At 37.6% G+C, this 18,337-nt stretch overlaps 1 protein-coding gene across 5 annotated transcripts in view; it reads left to right on the forward strand.

Moving 5' to 3' along the window:
• The first annotated feature begins 2,984 nt into the window (after positions 1-2,984).
• CRISPLD1 (cysteine rich secretory protein LCCL domain containing 1) overlaps positions 2,985-18,337 on the forward strand; it is a 41,900-nt gene continuing 26,547 nt past the window's right edge. Inside the window, exons 1-2 of one of the 5 annotated variants that reach the window (XM_032182896.1) lie at positions 2,985-3,038; positions 4,274-4,343. Coding sequence is in view for 2 of the 5 variants with exons in the window: in XM_032182891.1 (XP_032038782.1) it covers positions 4,339-4,596; positions 5,468-5,551 (342 nt within the window). In the remaining 3 variants the exon portion in view is untranslated. Of the gene's footprint in view, positions 3,039-3,194; positions 3,367-4,273; positions 4,597-5,467; positions 5,552-18,337 lie in introns of those variants that run through there. The other 4 variants (XM_032182893.1, XM_032182894.1, XM_032182891.1 and 1 more) reach the window with 4 other exon arrangements.

The raw sequence follows: 18,337 nt of genomic DNA on the forward strand, positions 1-18,337 counted from the left end.
TAATTAAACACACTTGGGGGTCCTGTCTGTTATTTCTATTAGGAAAACAAATTGATGATGAAGTAAAATATCTTTCATTCAGTCCTTTGTTTATTTACAGTGACTGTTGGAATTCTGTCTCCTCAAACCCAGAAAGGCTCAAACATCAGAAGATACTCTTCTCATCAAAACTGACAGCATTTTAGCCAAAGTTTATGTTACAATTCTTCCCTTCTAGGATTTTCTTGGTACCATATTCTCAGTGCTCACTCAGCATGTACCTGATGCCCCCTTATTGATTTATTTATTGTTTTATTGTTATTTTATTGTTATTTTTATTGCTATTTTTATTGTTATTTTTATTGTTATTTTTATTGTTATTTTTATTTTTTTTTTAATGTTTCTGGTGCAGCTATTCAGGAAACAGTTATTCAATCAGTCTGCATATACCCTGTCTGCATGTGCCTTTGGGCAGGGAGTATGGTTAGTTTTCATTTCAGGAGGTGTAAATGGTGCCTGACTATTACAACAATTTTAAATTACAGGTGGTAGCTATACCCTCAATGTTAAGAGGTTTAAACCAATCCAGAATAATGCAAATGGAGCAAATGGTCTCCCCCAAGTGGATTAAGACATCAGATTCAGGCAATCATATTTATTATGTGCATATACACAAAATTAGTGGATAGGTTAAAATCTCATTTACCAAAGTCACAACACTTTAATGTGGTCACAAACCATAGTGCCATAAACTAAACATAAAGGTCATAATCACAGAATGTAAAACAGAATGTAAATGGTTTATTCAGTGACTAATAAATTATCTGATCCAAAAAAAATATATAAAATAATAATATATCAGTTTCAATGAGACCCTTTTTTAAAAAAAAAAAAAAAAAATTAGTACTTATTTAATTCATTCTAAAACCTGCATTATGATATAATGATAAGATCCTCAATCTGACAAGGAACAAATATGATCACGTACTTTCTAAAAAGTGTTATGAATACTCAGAATGAAAGACAGAAGATGATGTTTGAGGTATATTCTATAACAGGTTCAGCAGATGGCCAGTGTTGATGTACAGGGGCAGCTACTGCACTTCCCAGCAATTGATGGGAACCCCATAAATATCCTCAATCCCTTATATATATATTTAATTCAGTTTCTTGGATGTGATAATATGTAACCACAATCAGATACAAACATAAACTTTTTCTGCTGCTTTCTAATTAAATAACACTTGTACTGGTACAAAGAATAAATAACGTAATAGGGTACATATTCTTTAATAAATGTTGGTAGTGAAATCGTGCCCCAATGGTATAGAGGCCTCCAGAGGCCTCTTGGCCTCCAGAGGTCTAAGTAACTACAACAAAGAAGACAAATAAGATGTTAAATATTAAAAAAAAAAAAAAAATCAGATTTGTTTTGTAGACTTTATCAAGTTCTTTTAATTTTTGGTTTCCATTATCTTTCAAACTTTTTTTGGATGAACAGACTGTAATAACTCTCATTCTTCTGTACCAAAAATGACAGATGTTCACAGAATCATAGAATATCTTGAATTGGATGGGACTCACAAAGATTATCAAGTCCAACTCCTAGGTCTACAAAGAACCATCCTAAAATCAATATTTCTGAGACTGTTGTCCAAACACTTCTTGAACTCCATCAGGCTCGCTGCTGTGACTATGGTCCTAGGGAGCCTGTCCCAGTGCCTGACCATCCTCTGGGTGAAGAACCTTTTCCCAACACCCAGCATGACCCTCCCCTGTCCCAGATCCATGATGTTCCCTCAGGTCCTGTCGTTGCCCCTGGGAGGCAGAGCTCAGTGCCTGCCCCTCTGCTCCCCTCATGAGGAAGCCACAGGTTACCAGGAGGCCTCCCCTCAGTCTCCTCTGCTCTGAGATGAACAAACCAAGGGACCTCAGCTGCTCCTCATACGTCTTGCCCCTAGACGTAATTTTCATTGCCTTCCTTTGGACACTCTCTGATAGTTTTATGTTCTCCTTAAAGTGCATCAACCAAAACTGCACACAGTGCTTGAGCTGAGGCCTCACCAGCAGAGTGGGACAATCCCTTCCCTTGACCAGCCAGCAATATTAAGGACTCCTGGTGCATAAACCCTTAAAAACCTTTGTGTATTCAGCTGTGTGGTGGCATTTTACCTCGGGCAGCTTTGCTAGGAAAAAGTTCAGCTCCTGATACTCTGGTGGAGATGTGCACCTCAACATTAAAAAAAACAATCATAAAGAGCAAACAATACGAAATATAATGATATTGTATATCATTTAAATTTATATATATATATATAGCATCTTGCAACACAGGTTACATTCAAACTTTTAAGGGAAATTAAAACTGAGAAAGAAAGAGTACAGTACGAAGCAGTGTGTTACTTGCACAGCATTGTTTCTCTTGGGCCCATGAATTTTGGAAGCATTTATAGAGAGTCTGAAGCCAGCTGGATTCTGATGAATTTTAACCTCAGCCTCTCAATTGCTGAAAATGAAAATACAGAAAACTTTTGCAAGCTGGTACAGCAGCCCTGTGAAGATTAGAAGGGGATCAATCCCACTGTTAGCAAAATGCAACAGGTTATACTACACAAATGAAACATTGTCCCTAGTAACTTGAAAAAAAAAAAATATATATATATATATAAAAAAATCAGGATATAAGACTTTCATAAATACAGTGCAAAAATGCACCTCTGATGCCTAGTCTTGCTGGGAACAGAAATGAGTGGTTACAAGCTTTTGAGTTCTACTTCATAAAGAGAAGCCTCATGCAGCTGGTCTGAGTCCACAGCAGAATTTGTGGCCCGAAACCTCTTGCCACAGTCACACGATCCGGAGCTCGTGCGAGCATCCAGCTTTTCCTCCATGCTTTGCTTCAGCAGGAGCGAGGAGGCTCAGCATCCTCTCGCCAGCCGCCGACGGATGGAGGCGGCAGGGGCCGGGGAGGGAGGGGGCCCTCCCGACCTTTTCTGGGCGACAGCTTTGGCGGGACGGAGGCCAGTTCCTGGCGAGAGGCAGAGCTCCCGGCCGCCCAGGTGAGGCCGGCTGCGGGTGCGGGAGCCGGGGCCGGGCGCGGAGCCCGGGGCGCAGAGCGCGGCCCGCCCCGCGGGGTGCCGGGGAGGGGTGACCGCCGCGCGTCACCGCCGCCCGCGATAAATGCCCGGCGGGCCGGGAGCCGGGAGGAAGCGGCGCGGAGCTCCTGGGGGAGGCCGGCGGAGAGGGAGCAGAGGCGTGAGAGCGCTCGGCGGTACCGAGCAGTCCCCAGCCGTGCCCAGAGCGGTCTCCCCAGCTGGCCCCCCGGCCCCTACGTGGGCCCGGCGAGGAGGTGGGCGGCGGAGCGAGGAGGCGGCCGCCGCCGGAGGGGTAAGGGCGGTGGTGGCGGGGGGCGTCCGGGGGCTCCCGCAGCGCCTACCATGGGGGCGCGGGGCCGGGGCGGCGGCAGGGAAGGAGAGCCCCGCGCTGCCCCCTCGTCTCTTTTTTGTTTTCTGCCCAGCGGAATTCTCGCTTTTAAAAATCCTTTTATTATTATTATTATTATTTTATTATTATTTTTTTTCACCCTGCGTGAGGAAGGCACCGTGGCTTTCCGACCCGAATCGCGCGGTCACGTAACAGGCGGCGCTGGCATATTGCGTTCTTGGTTGTAGTGCTGCTTTTTTTTTTTTTTTTCTTTTCAAAATGTTGTCCGCGCTTTTTCTTTGTTCGGTGAATAGAATAACCCCAGCGCCCCCCACATTTCCTTGGCAGAGTTGAATGACTCCAGTTATATTGGGTACTGCAAAATCATAAAATGAAAGCCGTAATCACAGTCATATTTTGAAATGCACCAAGAGGGGATATTTTATATCAACTTAATTGTGTTTTCATTTCGCATTTTGGCATGGAATGCAAGCCTTTTAGCATTTTTGTTTATAAATTCCAATACTGCATGGCTGCTTATCTACTGTCTAATCTTCATTGAAGTCTGGCTTCTTTTAAGTAGATAGGAAAAGCATGCTTTTTTTGTATGCAGACATTGAAATGTGCATGCCAGTGTGGTATACAAAAGCTCTTGAACAAACTGAAGTCCATATACGTGAAGATAAGTTATCTAAGCAAACAGCAGTGTGTACTGATGACTGTAAATGACATGTGGAGTTCTGGTTTCTTCCTTTAAAACAACAGTGGCAAGCTCTGTACAAGCTACAGTTTGACTTTTGTTGCTTAATAAATTCATACAGGCCAGTGCTTCAACCTCCAAATTCCATTACTCTCTCTTCTGCATTTGCAGCCAACAGACCTGGAAGAAAGACTTTGTCTTGGAGCTAACTCCTGAGCATTCTGAGATCATTCATCATGAAGTATGTAGTACAGGAATGGCTCAGAGTAACTACCTTACTATTCATAGCTCAAGCAATTTCTGCAATGGTTCTTCCCAATGCCACGCTCTTAGAGGAACTTTTGGAAAAGTACATGGATGAAGATGGTGAGTGGTGGATCGCCAAGCAGAGAGGGAAAAGGGCTATCACAGACAGTGATATGCAAAGTATCTTGGATCTTCATAATAAATTACGGGGTCAGGTGTATCCACCAGCTTCCAATATGGAATATATGGTAAGAAAAAAATGATAGTGACATGCAGAAAGAAATGTTCATAGAATAGTTACTGTCATTTTATAAAGCAACAAACTTTCAGTCTTAGCTTGCTTCATTGCTCCTATAAAGTGCTTGATCCTTTTTTTGTCTTTTTGTTTATTGTACAGGGGTGCACTGTAAGAAAAATGGCTGTTTGTGGATCCTGTCATATTCTACTGATATCAGTGGGTTTAAACTATCCTAGCTCTCCTGAATTTAACTATCAATTCTTCAGCATAAGGGACTAATTTCTAAAATTGCTTTATTCAAAATAATTGATGATGAGGTTGCCATCTGAGAAAAGTACTGAACTATGAAGCTTCTAAATAACATGGATTCTCTCCCATGCTTCTAGGTTGGATGGAATTTCTGAGCAAAAAGAGGCTCCTGTAAACAATAAAATCCTCTATTTGAGTTGGCATGTGGTACTAGACTGGAGTCCCATATGTTCCTATATTTAGTAGATTAATAATGTAATACAGAATTTCTATTTTTTTTTCCATGTTTTGTTTTGTTACTTGTAGACTTAAATCTCCCACGTTTTTGAACTTTGATTTTATGCTATGGTTTAAGACTAACTATATCTCCTTGCTAATTAGATCAAAACAGGTCATTAGAGCTTTTAAGAAGTCCAAAGTTGTGACAAGAATAGGTGTCTTTTCTTGTTTCTGCAGGAAAAACTCAAATCTTCGTGTGTCCACAGCATGTATTTGTTTCTCTCTCCATGCATAAGAAAAATAGCATGACTATAGGCAAGGTTTTTAACACCAAGGTTTCCTAGAACTTGTAATTATAAGATCATGACAGGGGATCATATTAACACACTTCAAGATTTAAATGTCTTTCCCAGCTTGAAGCAATGTCTCTCTCAACTTGGAGATGTGAGAATGTATATGTCCTGGAGAAAACATGCTTGCTTAAATCATCAATAAAGGTAGTTTAACTGGATTTTACCTATATGAATATTATTATATTAGGCTAGAAGTTAGTACATATTATCTCCAAACAAAGGAAGGATAATATCTTAAAATCTGTTAACACTTTCAGTTACAATTGACTACACATCCTTAAACTTTATTTTTTTGTTGCGACTTTCAGACCTTTCTATAATGTGGGTTATATTTTTGTTCCCAAAAACACAGGTTGATTTGTTTCTGATTAACTTACAAAAAAGCTCTTCAGCCTCTTTGTAAAATGAGAATAGAAGACTGTTCTGTTTTCCCATGTTAAAATATTTCCTGAGATTATAAAAAAGGGTAGTTTTAATTTATTTTTATTTTTTAGTTAATCATCTTTTCCCATTCCTAATGCCATTGTATATTTGACTGTGATATATATGTCTTAAAAAGAAGAATGTGGATGTGCTCATTGGAGTTAGATTTTATTTATTTATTAGTGGCTGTATTCTTGAAAGATTCCTTCTGCACTGCACAAAGTTTGTCCTAAATTTTGTGTTAGGGCTGTATCTGGAGCAAGCTTTTTCTTTCCATGCTCCCCAATGACTCCTGACCCAGAGTAAAAGGAAAGAGAAAATATTACCTGACTTTAATGTAGAGATATTCTTGTGGAGAAAGGGTGGAGGAATGGGGAAGCAGCAGAAGAACAGGGCAGCCACTTTCGAGAATTGGAGTCAATTGTAGCACAATTTCTGAGACAATCTGTGATTATGATAGGCAGGACTTTGGGATTTGTGAAGACAAAAGGTCTGTGACTGGCTGGCCAAAGGGATGGAGATGTGTTCAGGGGCTAAGAACACACTGCTCAAGCTATGAGAAGAACCTGGAAGCAGGCTGAGAGTCTCCTCAAAATGTTGAGGAGTCAGTAGTATGGATAGTTTGATGAACTGTTGTAGCTGGGGAAGAACTGGGACTCTTGGGACAGTGAAAAATTGGGAGTAGTAGTTTGTGGAGGGATTTTTAGAGCACAGAAATTTGGTAAGAGACCAAATTTGGTAAAGATTAAGGCTGGGAGGGAGTGGGAATGGGGGTTATTCCTGGAGGAAGCCAGCATTGTGAGCCATGAGGATGGCTGAAGACACTCAAGCTCTGCTGCTTGAACAGAATGGTTGTTTGCACATCTACTTTATGATACAGTTTGTGATTGCATGGTCGTCTACCTTCTTTTCTAAATTAGATGTAATAAAGGAATCAGGGCTGTTTTATTGTTTAATAACTCAAAATTTCAAGTACAAAATTATAAACGGTGTGAAGTCAAAGACTAAATAACAAAGAAGCAGCAATAAGTGATAGTTCACTGAGGAAGCTTGATCTGTTTTTGTGCATTCAATTAAAAATTACCTGGAAGAGCTCATATCTGGTCGTTATCATAGTACATATATTCAAGAAATAAGCTACAAAGTCCATTTGGTCATTTCAGAACTTCTGATTCTGGCATTGAAGCTGTACAATTATTAGTGCTATTTTTGTCCATAACTGAATGTAGATAAATGCATGTCGTGACATTTAATAGAAACTTTATTTTTTATAGACATATGCTAATGTATGTACAAAGGCCACCCTTCTAGATAGAAATAAACACTCTTACATGTGATTTTACAAGGTTCTATGCCCTCTAAGTCAGTTTCATGGATGACAGAAAGACCAAACAAGCAAGTGTTAATGGAATTAAAACTATTGAGCTGCATTTTTTTTTTTTTAATAAAGGATGGACATTATTTGGTATCTTTATTTTTTATTATATTAAAAAAAAAAAAAAGGTTTAAGTATACTTGTACGACTTTATATTTTTTTTTTCAGTTTTATTAGGATACGTCAGATCTTATCAAATCAACTTCCAGTGTCCCAGAATAAGGAAAAAAAAATCCCTCTAAATCCCTATGTTTATTAAGCTAGATAAGTACAGTTGAAACACTTTCATCTACTTTTGGGGTGCTTTATAGTATAGAAATCCTGGCCAAAAAAAATAATCCTAGTATGGGCACAGCCCCATCATTATAAGCAGCCTTTTGTACTCATACAGCCTCTCCTTGTAAACAGAGCTAGCACTGCTTGTAGAAATTTTAGCAGTTTTATGAATCCAAGGAGGTGATCAAGGATCAAGGTTCACATGCTACGCCTGAATCTTATCTCTCTACAAGTCTCCCATATAATTTAAAATCTTCCAGTGTGCTTGGAGCTGTGAGATGGTGGGAGCTGTGTGCTCTCCTTGTACTGTTTGTTTGTTGCAACTAAGCTAACCTAACAAGCAGTTCTGGCTGAAAATGCCTCAGTCCCACTCCTTCCACTGGTCAGGTATCTGAGTTGATTATGAGATTGATTCAACTATGTGAAGAATCAGAAAACTTTTTTCCTTTTTTTTTTTTCCCTCTTTTGTGGTGTTAATTTTCTGCCAATGTGAGTTATGGGACTTGCACCCTATATGGCTGAATCAGATGAGTACAAGTACTGATAAAAGAAGAGGGTGGGAGTATACAGTGGATTGAGAGTGTTGAAGAGCCACACTTTTGAGTAGAACCTACTGGTCATATGCTTTGCTTGCAAAATCTGGCCATACCTTTGAGAGAACTGCAGGGCTAACACCACGTTTTGGTTTAAGTTGTGTAGAGGAGAAAAACTTTTTACACCCTATATTTTCTAACATACTTCTGCACAATATATTCAGTGAGTAGATGATACAGAGTAGAAACTGAAAAGTATGCTTCAATATGCTATTCCAAATACGTTATTTACTATGTTATATCACATACATGTTATCACATGTATGTACAGATGGCTCTCCTGTCCTCATGGTTTCACATGCATTGACATTGAGTATTATCTACTATTTGTCTTCCTATCACTTAGTATTAATGATTCTAATCACTACTACTTTAAATCACTTAGTGATCATCTCCATCTTTTACTTTCCAATCTCCCTCTTTTTTAAACTACCATAAGTATTTAATACCATCTTGCACTTCCATGTCTTGGGCTGTAATGGAAAATGTATGTGGCAGAGGAATAACGATACATCTTTCAGGAATTTTACAAAGTGATCGCTTATTCTTCAATTTGTTTTCTGTCTTTTTATTACATTCTTCATCTCATTATAGCTTTTTTTTTTTTTTTTAAAGAACTTAGTGAGGAACTTCATAAAAAGGCTTAACTATACTTAGCCCGTTTTTACTTCCTGTTGACACCTTCAAAGAAGTCCAATAGATTTGAAAGGAATTCACATTATCCATTTATTTATTTTCTTTATAACTTGTCCTATCAAGTCATCCCAGTAGAAGCCAGTTTCTGGTCTGCAGTTTCTCAGGATCCATTGGAAGCCTTTTAAAATATGAACACCCATATAATGGCTTTTGTTAGTGTGGTACTGAGACCATTTTAAAAAAAGAGGTTGTATGCCACACAGTAATTGAGCGATTTCATAATCAAGTTCTTCCAAATTCTTGAATGATATTGCCAGTCCTGGTGACTTGATAATGTTAATGTTATAAATTTCATTTTAACATTATTTTCTGTTAGATCATTCTTTCCTAGAACTCTTCCTTCAATGCTGTTTTTGAATTGTCAACGTTACAACTTAAATGGGAAAAAAAAATCTTGAGGTTATGATCATCAGCTTGTTACGAGAATGTATGGCAGGTCCATGCTGTACTGATGTTTATCCTGCTCTGTGCAGTTAACAAGTGCTCCTTTGTAAAGAAAGGAGTACGGAACATTGTTCTACATGGTGTGCACAAGGATTAACAGCACTTCAGAGGGAGCAGAGAGGGATGATATTTCCCTTGTGATGTTCCAGGGCACACGAGTAAAATTATACCATGCTTTTAATATTTCCCATCCCAGGCCATTGACCCAGCATGGCCTTCACTTCAGTCTCTTGGATAACTCTGGAAAAAAAGTTTGTACTAGCACTGAGAACTGAAACAAACTGCTGATGACTCATTAGTCTGACCAGAGCAATGTGCTATTGATGCTCTTCTGCTCTGAGGCTGATCTGGTGTCCCTGGCAATTTCTGTACTGTGCTTGGTCTGTCTGCTACTTCCTGGCCTCCCCTGGCAAAGACCTGAACTTTAAGGCAAAAATGGGAAATGTCATGATTTGTTGTACGCTTGCCAATAATTTTGGAGTATATAAAGCAGTACATTTTTTCTGTGGTTAAAATCCTTCCTTGGTAAATTGATTTTAGACAGTGTTCTGCACTCTCCTGCCATCAGTCCCACCCTTACATAAATATCATAGAAGAGAGTGTTACCAAATTAGGAAATCAGTATCGTTTGTCCTTTCAAACTGTGTCGACATGGAAGGCCTTATTCTACCTTAATCAGTTAGACTAGGTTTTATTTCATTGTTAATAAATTATTACTGATTTGTGAAGTGTTAATACAACTTGAAATACTTACTTTAGACACTGTCATTATATAATTTCCTGACCACTTGGTCTTTCTAACTATACTTCTGTAAGTAGTATTTGTATATCATGGTCTAAATTTACAAAACCTTTATTTTATTTTATTTTATTTTATTTTATTTTATTTTATTTTATTTTATTTTATTTTATTTTGGAAATTTCAGTGGTGAGATTATGCCTTTAATAAATTTAAACATATTCATGAAAACTGCATTTTTTTCCATGGTTATGGTCAACACTTTAAAAATAGTCATCATTGGTTGGATAAAGTAAGTTGTTTGTTCCTTTTATTTTCATCAGCTGTACTCTGCAAACTAGGACCCACCAAGAGTAAAATTTATAAAAGCACTTTTGGTTAATGAATTTATAACACATTCTATTTTAAACCATTCTTTTGGTGTTCAGTCCTTAATTTCATATAAATATACATATTTTCCCAAACAAATGAAAAAGTTGAATAGCTCATGCAAAATCCTCATTTCATGCATATGCCTTTGCTGTACTGAAAAATGTTTAGGTTTCCAGATTGGTAGGCAGTATATTTCAACCTGGCACTTCTTGGCACCTAGCCACACTTTTAATTTTGTAATTACTGTAATTGAAGAACATCAAGCAAGGAAATTTTTCCTTATTTCATTATTTTTTAGTCGTCTTTTAACAAGGTCCTGCCAATACATGCTAGAGATGTCATTGATCATAGGAACACGCTGGCCCATCGAACTCTTGTGTGGGTATTAGATAAATATCATTCATACCATAGTGGCTGATTTCAATCCCTGTTTCAATAGGGATTGAAATTTCAGCTATTTTATGCTGCATTTAAATCATGATTTGCATAAGTCTGGATTTAGCAGTTTCTCTGCATGTATCTATCAGCTCTCAGCTGACATTTCCTGTCTATAACATACTTAGCTACAGGACTGAAATTTTCTCTGGAGTCAGTCTCGGTGCTTCAGTGCATGGAGAATTGAAATAGTATTAGGAAACCTAGAGGCCTTGTAATGAACATACAGATTTTGATGAATTTTTATGTGCTTAATGATAGTACCCTGTTAAAATTCCTGGGCATTTCTGATGAAGCCCTTACATGTCTCTGTCTAGTTTGTCTTGTCCATTTTGCCAAAAACCCTGCAGGGATGCTTGGTTAAAAACAATTCATATTCCTCTTGAGCAGAAAACCTTGGTTTGTGGAATCCTGTAAGTGGCCAGAGAACACTTCGGGTGCCAAAAACAGAGCAGCCCTTTTCAGTGTGAACCTGTCTTCTTTCCCTCTGGTTTTCCACTTTCCTCTTCCACTTCAAAGGCTGGTGGAAGTGCTTCAGCCTCTTTGCCTATGCTCAGAGTCTACTGACACTGCATCAAAGAGCACAGTGACGTTGACTTACCGTTTTATTCTCTCTGGCAATTTTAGCAAAAGATTGTGCAATGTGAAGAGGCCAAGAAAGCAAGTTGGTAAGTCCATGCTATAAATTTTATTGATGTAATGCCAACAACAACTAAGCAACTCCAAGTGAAGAAACTGAAAGTGGAAAGTACAGAAAGGCTTACTGTCTCAAAGTTTATAGGAACCTTCCCATAATAAAAATAATTAGCAACACAGAATAGATACTGTTCATCCTTTATTTTACTGTTAGAGAACTTATTCACCTCCTTTATCAAAAAAGATTATTAAATATTAATCAGTAGTAACAGAATCAGAGCTTAAATATAAAATCTAGACTGAATACAGAAAGAATCAATGAGATTATGAAAGTAACTCCATGTAGCCCTGCCATCTTCATGACCGCTGTCTGGGCATCTGCTTTAACTTAAGATTGTTTAATTGGGAAAAAAAAAAGAAGATAAGAAGATATTATTCCTTACATTATGTTATTGAAAAGCTAGACATGAATTTAGCACATTATCTATTAGAAATAGTTGTCAACCTTAGATTTGACATGAACTAGAGTGACTTTAATAGAAAAGCATGACTCATTAAGACTATCTTCTGTCTGGACAACTTTTACTTTATTATGATGGCTTTTTTATGACGGAAGATAGCATTAGATCCGGAATTTTGGCTGGGTTTCAAGAAAGAATGATGCCTAATACATATTGCAGTATAGGTGAATTCCATGTTGGCTTTCTGAATGGTTAGGTACTTTTCTATAAGACATTTTTTAACTCCCTTCTGTTAGATTTTATTTAAACATTTCTAACGGTAGGGCCAAGTCATATATGATCACTGTGTGATCTCTGACAGTAAGTTCCATTCACTTCTGCTCTACTAATGTCAAATCATGGTGGTCACCTTTTAAAAGCCAACATTAATTGTGACATATTTGACATACTGCGGCTAATTTTTGTTCAAAGTCCAGGAAATTCTGTAGCATCACTAAAACTGCTGCATGAAAGCAATCAGTTACAGCTAGTTTATGGTGGTAATGAGTACTAGGATTTGAGGTAAGGAGCTGTGCTGTGGTCAATTTATAATTAGCTATACATATTTATGAATACTACTTGTAATGAATATGTGTAATTCATATGTTGACAATGGACAAAACGCAGAAGTCAAGATCAGTTTGCACATTGCTATTGCTTCTTTTCCATTCATGTCAGAATATAGAAGTGAATAGATGATTTTTAGTCATCTTCTAATAGAAAGTCTTTATGTACTGCATTTAAAAAGTAGCCAAGTAAATGCAGTGTGTCAGAACACCCTGGAAACCTGAATATTCCAGCAAGTTTTTTTTTAACGCACTTAAGAGTACACACAGAATTAAATGTGATTAGTCATGTCTGCTCATTCCTATTCCTGGTTTTTACTTTTTGAACACAAAAAGCTCAAACACATGAAACTGTAGTAGAGATACTTCTAAATATTAGTGTAATTTATTCAGCATTCAGGAACAATATTTTGGGCCTCATACTGCTTTCCTGTTTCCAGGCAAAAGCCGCAGTTTTCCTGCTTTTTACTCTTTTCCAAAAGAGTAGCTGAAACCTCAAGGTCTATTCAGGGATCTCTGCCCAGTTTAAAGCTCTATAAACTCTAGTCAACCACATGGTAGAATGTCAGGTTCTTACCATTTTATTTCTAGATACTCTATCTTCCTATAACAGAAAATGGATGCCTTTCTTTCTAGTGGGAAGTTTAATTTACTTATCCCTTTCCTTGTGTTTAGGGGAACTTGCTAGAATGGTTGTTTTTGTATTTTCAAGGAGAATTGTCAATACTCTTGAGCTTTTGTGCTCACTCTGTGTACTGTAAGCTAACATGGAGTTTGGTATTTTCAAACTCAAATGACTGAAGGTGAGCATCTCAGTTGTGTGCTAGTAAGTGACTTTTCAGATGTGTTGAAAAGTCATTAGTTTCTACAGACTCCCCTCAGAAGCCTAAGTATGGATGAAAATGCCTCACCTAAGCTTAACTGAAAGTGAAGCTAAAGAACTGCCAATGCCTGCCAAGAAGAGATCATATCAAATCAAATATCAAGTGTTTTTTTTTGACCCAGTAATTAATGAGCGTAGTGTACTGGGGGAAGTAGTAGGTGTCATATTTTTGACTCTGGAATGGTTTTAACACCCTCCACCTGGTATTTTAATGAGTTGAAAGTTACAGAAGCTCACAGTTAAACTGGCAGAGGATCAAAAGCTTTAAGCCTATCCTCTTTCTGTTAAGCACGTAGGTTATGACTTGGACGAGCAAATAATACATTAATCAGGGCATGCGTTGGAGTTGGTGTAGAGAGCACAATCAAACTGTAAGAACTTGATAAGCAATGGTAATGGCCTAGAATTAACATGATAAAGTGCAGTAAATTTAACTGCAAGATATAGAGTAAGTAGGAAATTGAACAGGTGGAATACAAAGAGTAATATGTAGAGGTAACACTACAGTAAAAAGATGCATGAGTTGCTCTTAGTTACAAAATATTATGAAGCAAGAACTTGTGAAAGAAGGTGACTTCTTTGCGTGAAACTGGTGAGACCTTGTCTGAGGTGTGGTGCCCACTTTTGGTCATTTTTTTTAGGAATGGTCTAGTCACTCCAGAGTGAAAGAAAGAGATTAATGGGACTGATTATAAACTCATGTGTGATTCATGATGAGGACTGAGGGAGTGAAATAGCTGAATTTGTTTAATCTGGGAACTAAATAAAGGTTGATACAGGAAAGTGATTTTTTTTTTTTTAAATCATCTAGCATTGCAAGGAAGGAGGTTTACATTGCATACCAAGAAAATTGTCTTTACTCTCACAGTCATAAAACTCCAGAAGAAGAATAAAATAAAAATTATTCTGAAACTACCATTATTACTTCTAATAATAATAATAAAAGTGGATAATATGCATATATTATACTCTGGCTCAGTGGAAGAGCAGTTAACATCAGTCTCTTGAAGTCATTTTCAGATGTAGCTTTTTGTTATTCTGTGCTGGTACCATGCAGCTGATTTCTAGTTCTTAACTGTATTTCTGGTTTGTTTGCTCATGGTATTTCTTAATCAATATTTCATCTTTCTTTTTTTTTTTTTTTTTTTAATTTTTTTTCTTTCCCTTCTCACTAGTCTTAAAGAATACAGTGCATTCTATCTTCTATCAAAAAATAAATAAATACCCATACTGTACTGTGGTATTTACTTTAGTACTCTCTCCCTATATTTAGAGTGTATATAGCAATGAGGTATTTATACTATGCCATGGTAAATGTTTACTTTCAGTGGTGCCCACTGTACTTACTTTTCCATCTTTACTAAGCTTAAATTTTAGCTCTTTTTTTCTTTCCATACAGTCCCATTCTATATGATTTCCCCCCCCCCCGTTTTCCTATATCCATGAATATCTCTCCAATTAAAATGTTACTTTTTATTATTTTTATTAGTTTATATTATATGTATATATGTTATTATTATTAATATTAGTTTTTATTGTCTGGTGTAGATGTCTGCATCTGAGATGGTCTCCTTTGTCAAGGGTACTAGTCAAGGGAAATGAGAATTTCCAACACACAACTCATCTCAATTAAAGGTGTGTAGCTAAAGCTATCTGCCTCTGTAGATGCTTACTTGTTTATGTAACTGCAAAGGTAACTTAGGTAATTAGCTCCGATGTAGGTATCAGCTTTGAGGCCGTTTAAATTCAAGAGAGGTTAATCCCAGCCGATGTGATTAGTTTGGCTGTTGATAAATTGTACTTTAAGCTGTGATATCCTTCCTCACTGAAATAGCTTTTCCACAAGCAGAGCATTGGTTTCAGTTTACATGCTACGTGGACACCGTGTTGACACAGGTTGAATAACACAATTTGTAGTCCAATCTGTAAAGTTAATCCGTCAGTTGTGGTTTATTTTAAGGTGATATGTTGTAAACCAGGAGAATTCAGAAAATCTGTATTTGCATGCAACATGCCTGCTGCAAAGCCTTTAACTTTCTGGGGAAGGAGAGTCAGCAGCTGGAGTCACTAACTGCTGTCATCATTTAGTTTAATCTACCACCCTGGTTTTACCCTCAGTTAGCCTAGCATAAGTTTTGTGAAGCTCTGGTAGTGCTATTGATACTGTAGGTTTTAACAAGATGCTGACAAAAGCAAGGCTTGTGTTAGTGGGTCTTGTGGTACAATATGAGCAGGAATGCAGAGCAAGAGAATTGGTGCTGAGTACCATTTATGTTCTCTGCATTTCAGGGGTCATTTTGAGATAGGTCTTACCTGTTTGTATGGACTGAACTCCCATTAACAACTGCAAAGCATTAGATGTGCTCTTGGAACATAACTCCTGGCATTTTGTCTAGAAGGAAACCAATTTGTACTTTAGCAGTGCTTTGTGATATACAGTAAGTGTAAATGTCATGTACAATAATAGTTTTGCATCAAATCTCTTTCCTGATCTAGATTAAAATGCTGCTGTAGAAAAACCCTAAGTCAGACTGAGCTCTGTCATGGTGTATGTGATGGTATGGCAGTCTAAAAAAACAGTGTAATTTCCTGACGTAATGGAAGGGAATATTTTAGGTAGCAAATCTATGTGAATGCTAAGAGATGCAGCAGAAATTGTATAAATAATCATGATGCTCAGATGATACATAAGTTGTCTTCCAAAGCTGAAACAGGAAGACAGTAAAATAAACAAGCCAACTGAGATCGTGGGACCGAAGTATGTAGAGCTAAGTGTTTTTTCCTCTTACTTGAAAAGTTGACTCTTGCCAATGCCTCTGCTGTCCATACTAGCTCACATATGTTTGCAATAGCAGTTTTAATGTATGAGTACACTGATTTGGATAGCAGAAGCATCTGAGCAATAGACCATGCCATCTTGTCAGTGGTAGACTATTCGGAATAGATAATGAAATCAAGTCTAGAGTACCAATGAACTTTCAGCTCAGGGTTTTTGTATGTGGATGAATTATACTGTGAGAGGACTATGCTTCACAGGAGTGATACCTGAAAAGTTAATATAGACCTTCTCTGTCACACAGGAGGATACAAGAGTAAAAGGGAAGTAGTTATGCTGGTAACTTTCTGCAGAGAAACATGTTCTTTTGGATGACTAAAAGCTATTTTCCAGCATTTGAAATCTCCTGAGTGTGTGTATCTAATTAGAAGAAAAAAAATTATTGTAAGGAGGTGAATTACTTGTGAACTTAATCATGTCGGTATGACTAGGGGGTTTTAGGAAGAGTAAATTTGGCAAGGTTAAAAGCTAAAAGATAGTATTTTGATTAAGTTTCAAACAAGCACTTGCTTGAATAGCAGCAAACTCTACTATGCCTGTTTTGTTGTTGTTATTTTTCTCATATACTTCTGAATTTTGCACTTTCTTCTATCAACAACTGAAGCACACTGAATACATCTAACATTATGATCAGCATCACTGTCCAACCACTCAGAACACTGCCAAATACTTCAGTTTATTCAGTGAAACGCAGACATGCTGTCATGAACAACCTAAACTTAATCAATCTACTATGCCACCAAAAAAAAAAAAAAAAGATAAAAATAGCATGATTTGTTTCTGTAGAGGAAGTGCTAGATTCATGGATGTGTTCATCACTTGGATCTAGATCAATAGGCAGTAATTTTTTGTCCAAAATGGGAGGAAGAATGAGGAAGGAACATCATCCTTTGCCTTCATAAGAAATGGCATGTCCGATGTTGGTTGTAACTGCAGTCCTCAGGAATACGTGTACTGAGTATTCCAGCATAACAGTACACAAGACCCTTTGGCTGTTAACTCTATGTTCACAGAGCAAATGTAGATTTGTGGTAGTACCATCATCTCAAGATGAATTTAAATAGTATTTCTTTAATGATATAGTTCATCCTAAAATAGATGTGGGCAAAAATGGAAGAAAAAATTCAAAGAGATGAAACATTAGATACAGCCTGTAATATAAGATTAATATTTATCTAGTTTAGGTTGTAAACTTGTGAGGTTGTGAACTTGCAAAACTGATACATGACTTGTAAAAGACATGTACGTGACTTGCTAAAATTGATGAAGTCTAAGTCTGCAGGACTGTAACATGTTAATTTGTTAGATTCAGATAGTTTTCTGTGAAAGTTCTAATTAAGAACGATTCAATGCCTACATATACTACAACAATGGGGTAAGATAATGGGATCTAGTTTTCACAGACTGAATTTTCATGTGTCAAAAAATGATCACTTATTATATCCTGGAGTTCTGGTGCACAATACTTATGTATGCAGAATGCTAGAAAGCACTAGAAAAAAAAAACACAAACGTGCCATCTTGAAAATTGTAATTTTCAAAATTTTTATCCTGAGAAAAATGTAGTTTATGGGCCAGAATACTGTATTTGTTGTGATAACCCTAGATTCAATAACATCATAAAAGGAGCTATGTCACTGATGAGACTGTACCACAAAATGGCACAGCATAAGCTGTTGTCTTGGACTTTAATATGTATTGTTTTACATCTTGTCCTCGTAAGTATAAGGCAGATAAATGCAACATACATTTCTAAAGTTAGATGTTCCTACAGAGAGTCAGCACGCAGCACTTGCAGGGCAAGCAGGCGATCAGGCCCAGTCAGCATGGGTTTATGAAAGGCAGATCCTGCTTGATGAACCTGATCTCCTTCTATGACAAAGTGACGTGCTGGGTGGATGAGGGAAAGGCTGTGGATGTGGTCTACTTTGACTTCAGCAAGGCTTTTGACACCGTCTCCCACAGCATTCTCCTCAAGAAACTGGCTGCTCTTGGCTTGGACTAGTGCACGCTTCGTTGGGTTAGAAACTGGCTAGATAGCCGGGCCCAAAGAGTCGTGGTGAATGGAGCCAAGTCCAGTTGGAGGCCAGTCACTAGTGGCATCCCCCAGGGCTCGGTGCTGGGGCCGGTCCTCTTTAATATCTTCATCGATGATC

This window comes from Aythya fuligula, chromosome 2, assembly GCF_009819795.1.
Source record: "Aythya fuligula isolate bAytFul2 chromosome 2, bAytFul2.pri, whole genome shotgun sequence".
NCBI classification, from domain to species: domain Eukaryota; kingdom Metazoa; phylum Chordata; class Aves; order Anseriformes; family Anatidae; genus Aythya; species Aythya fuligula.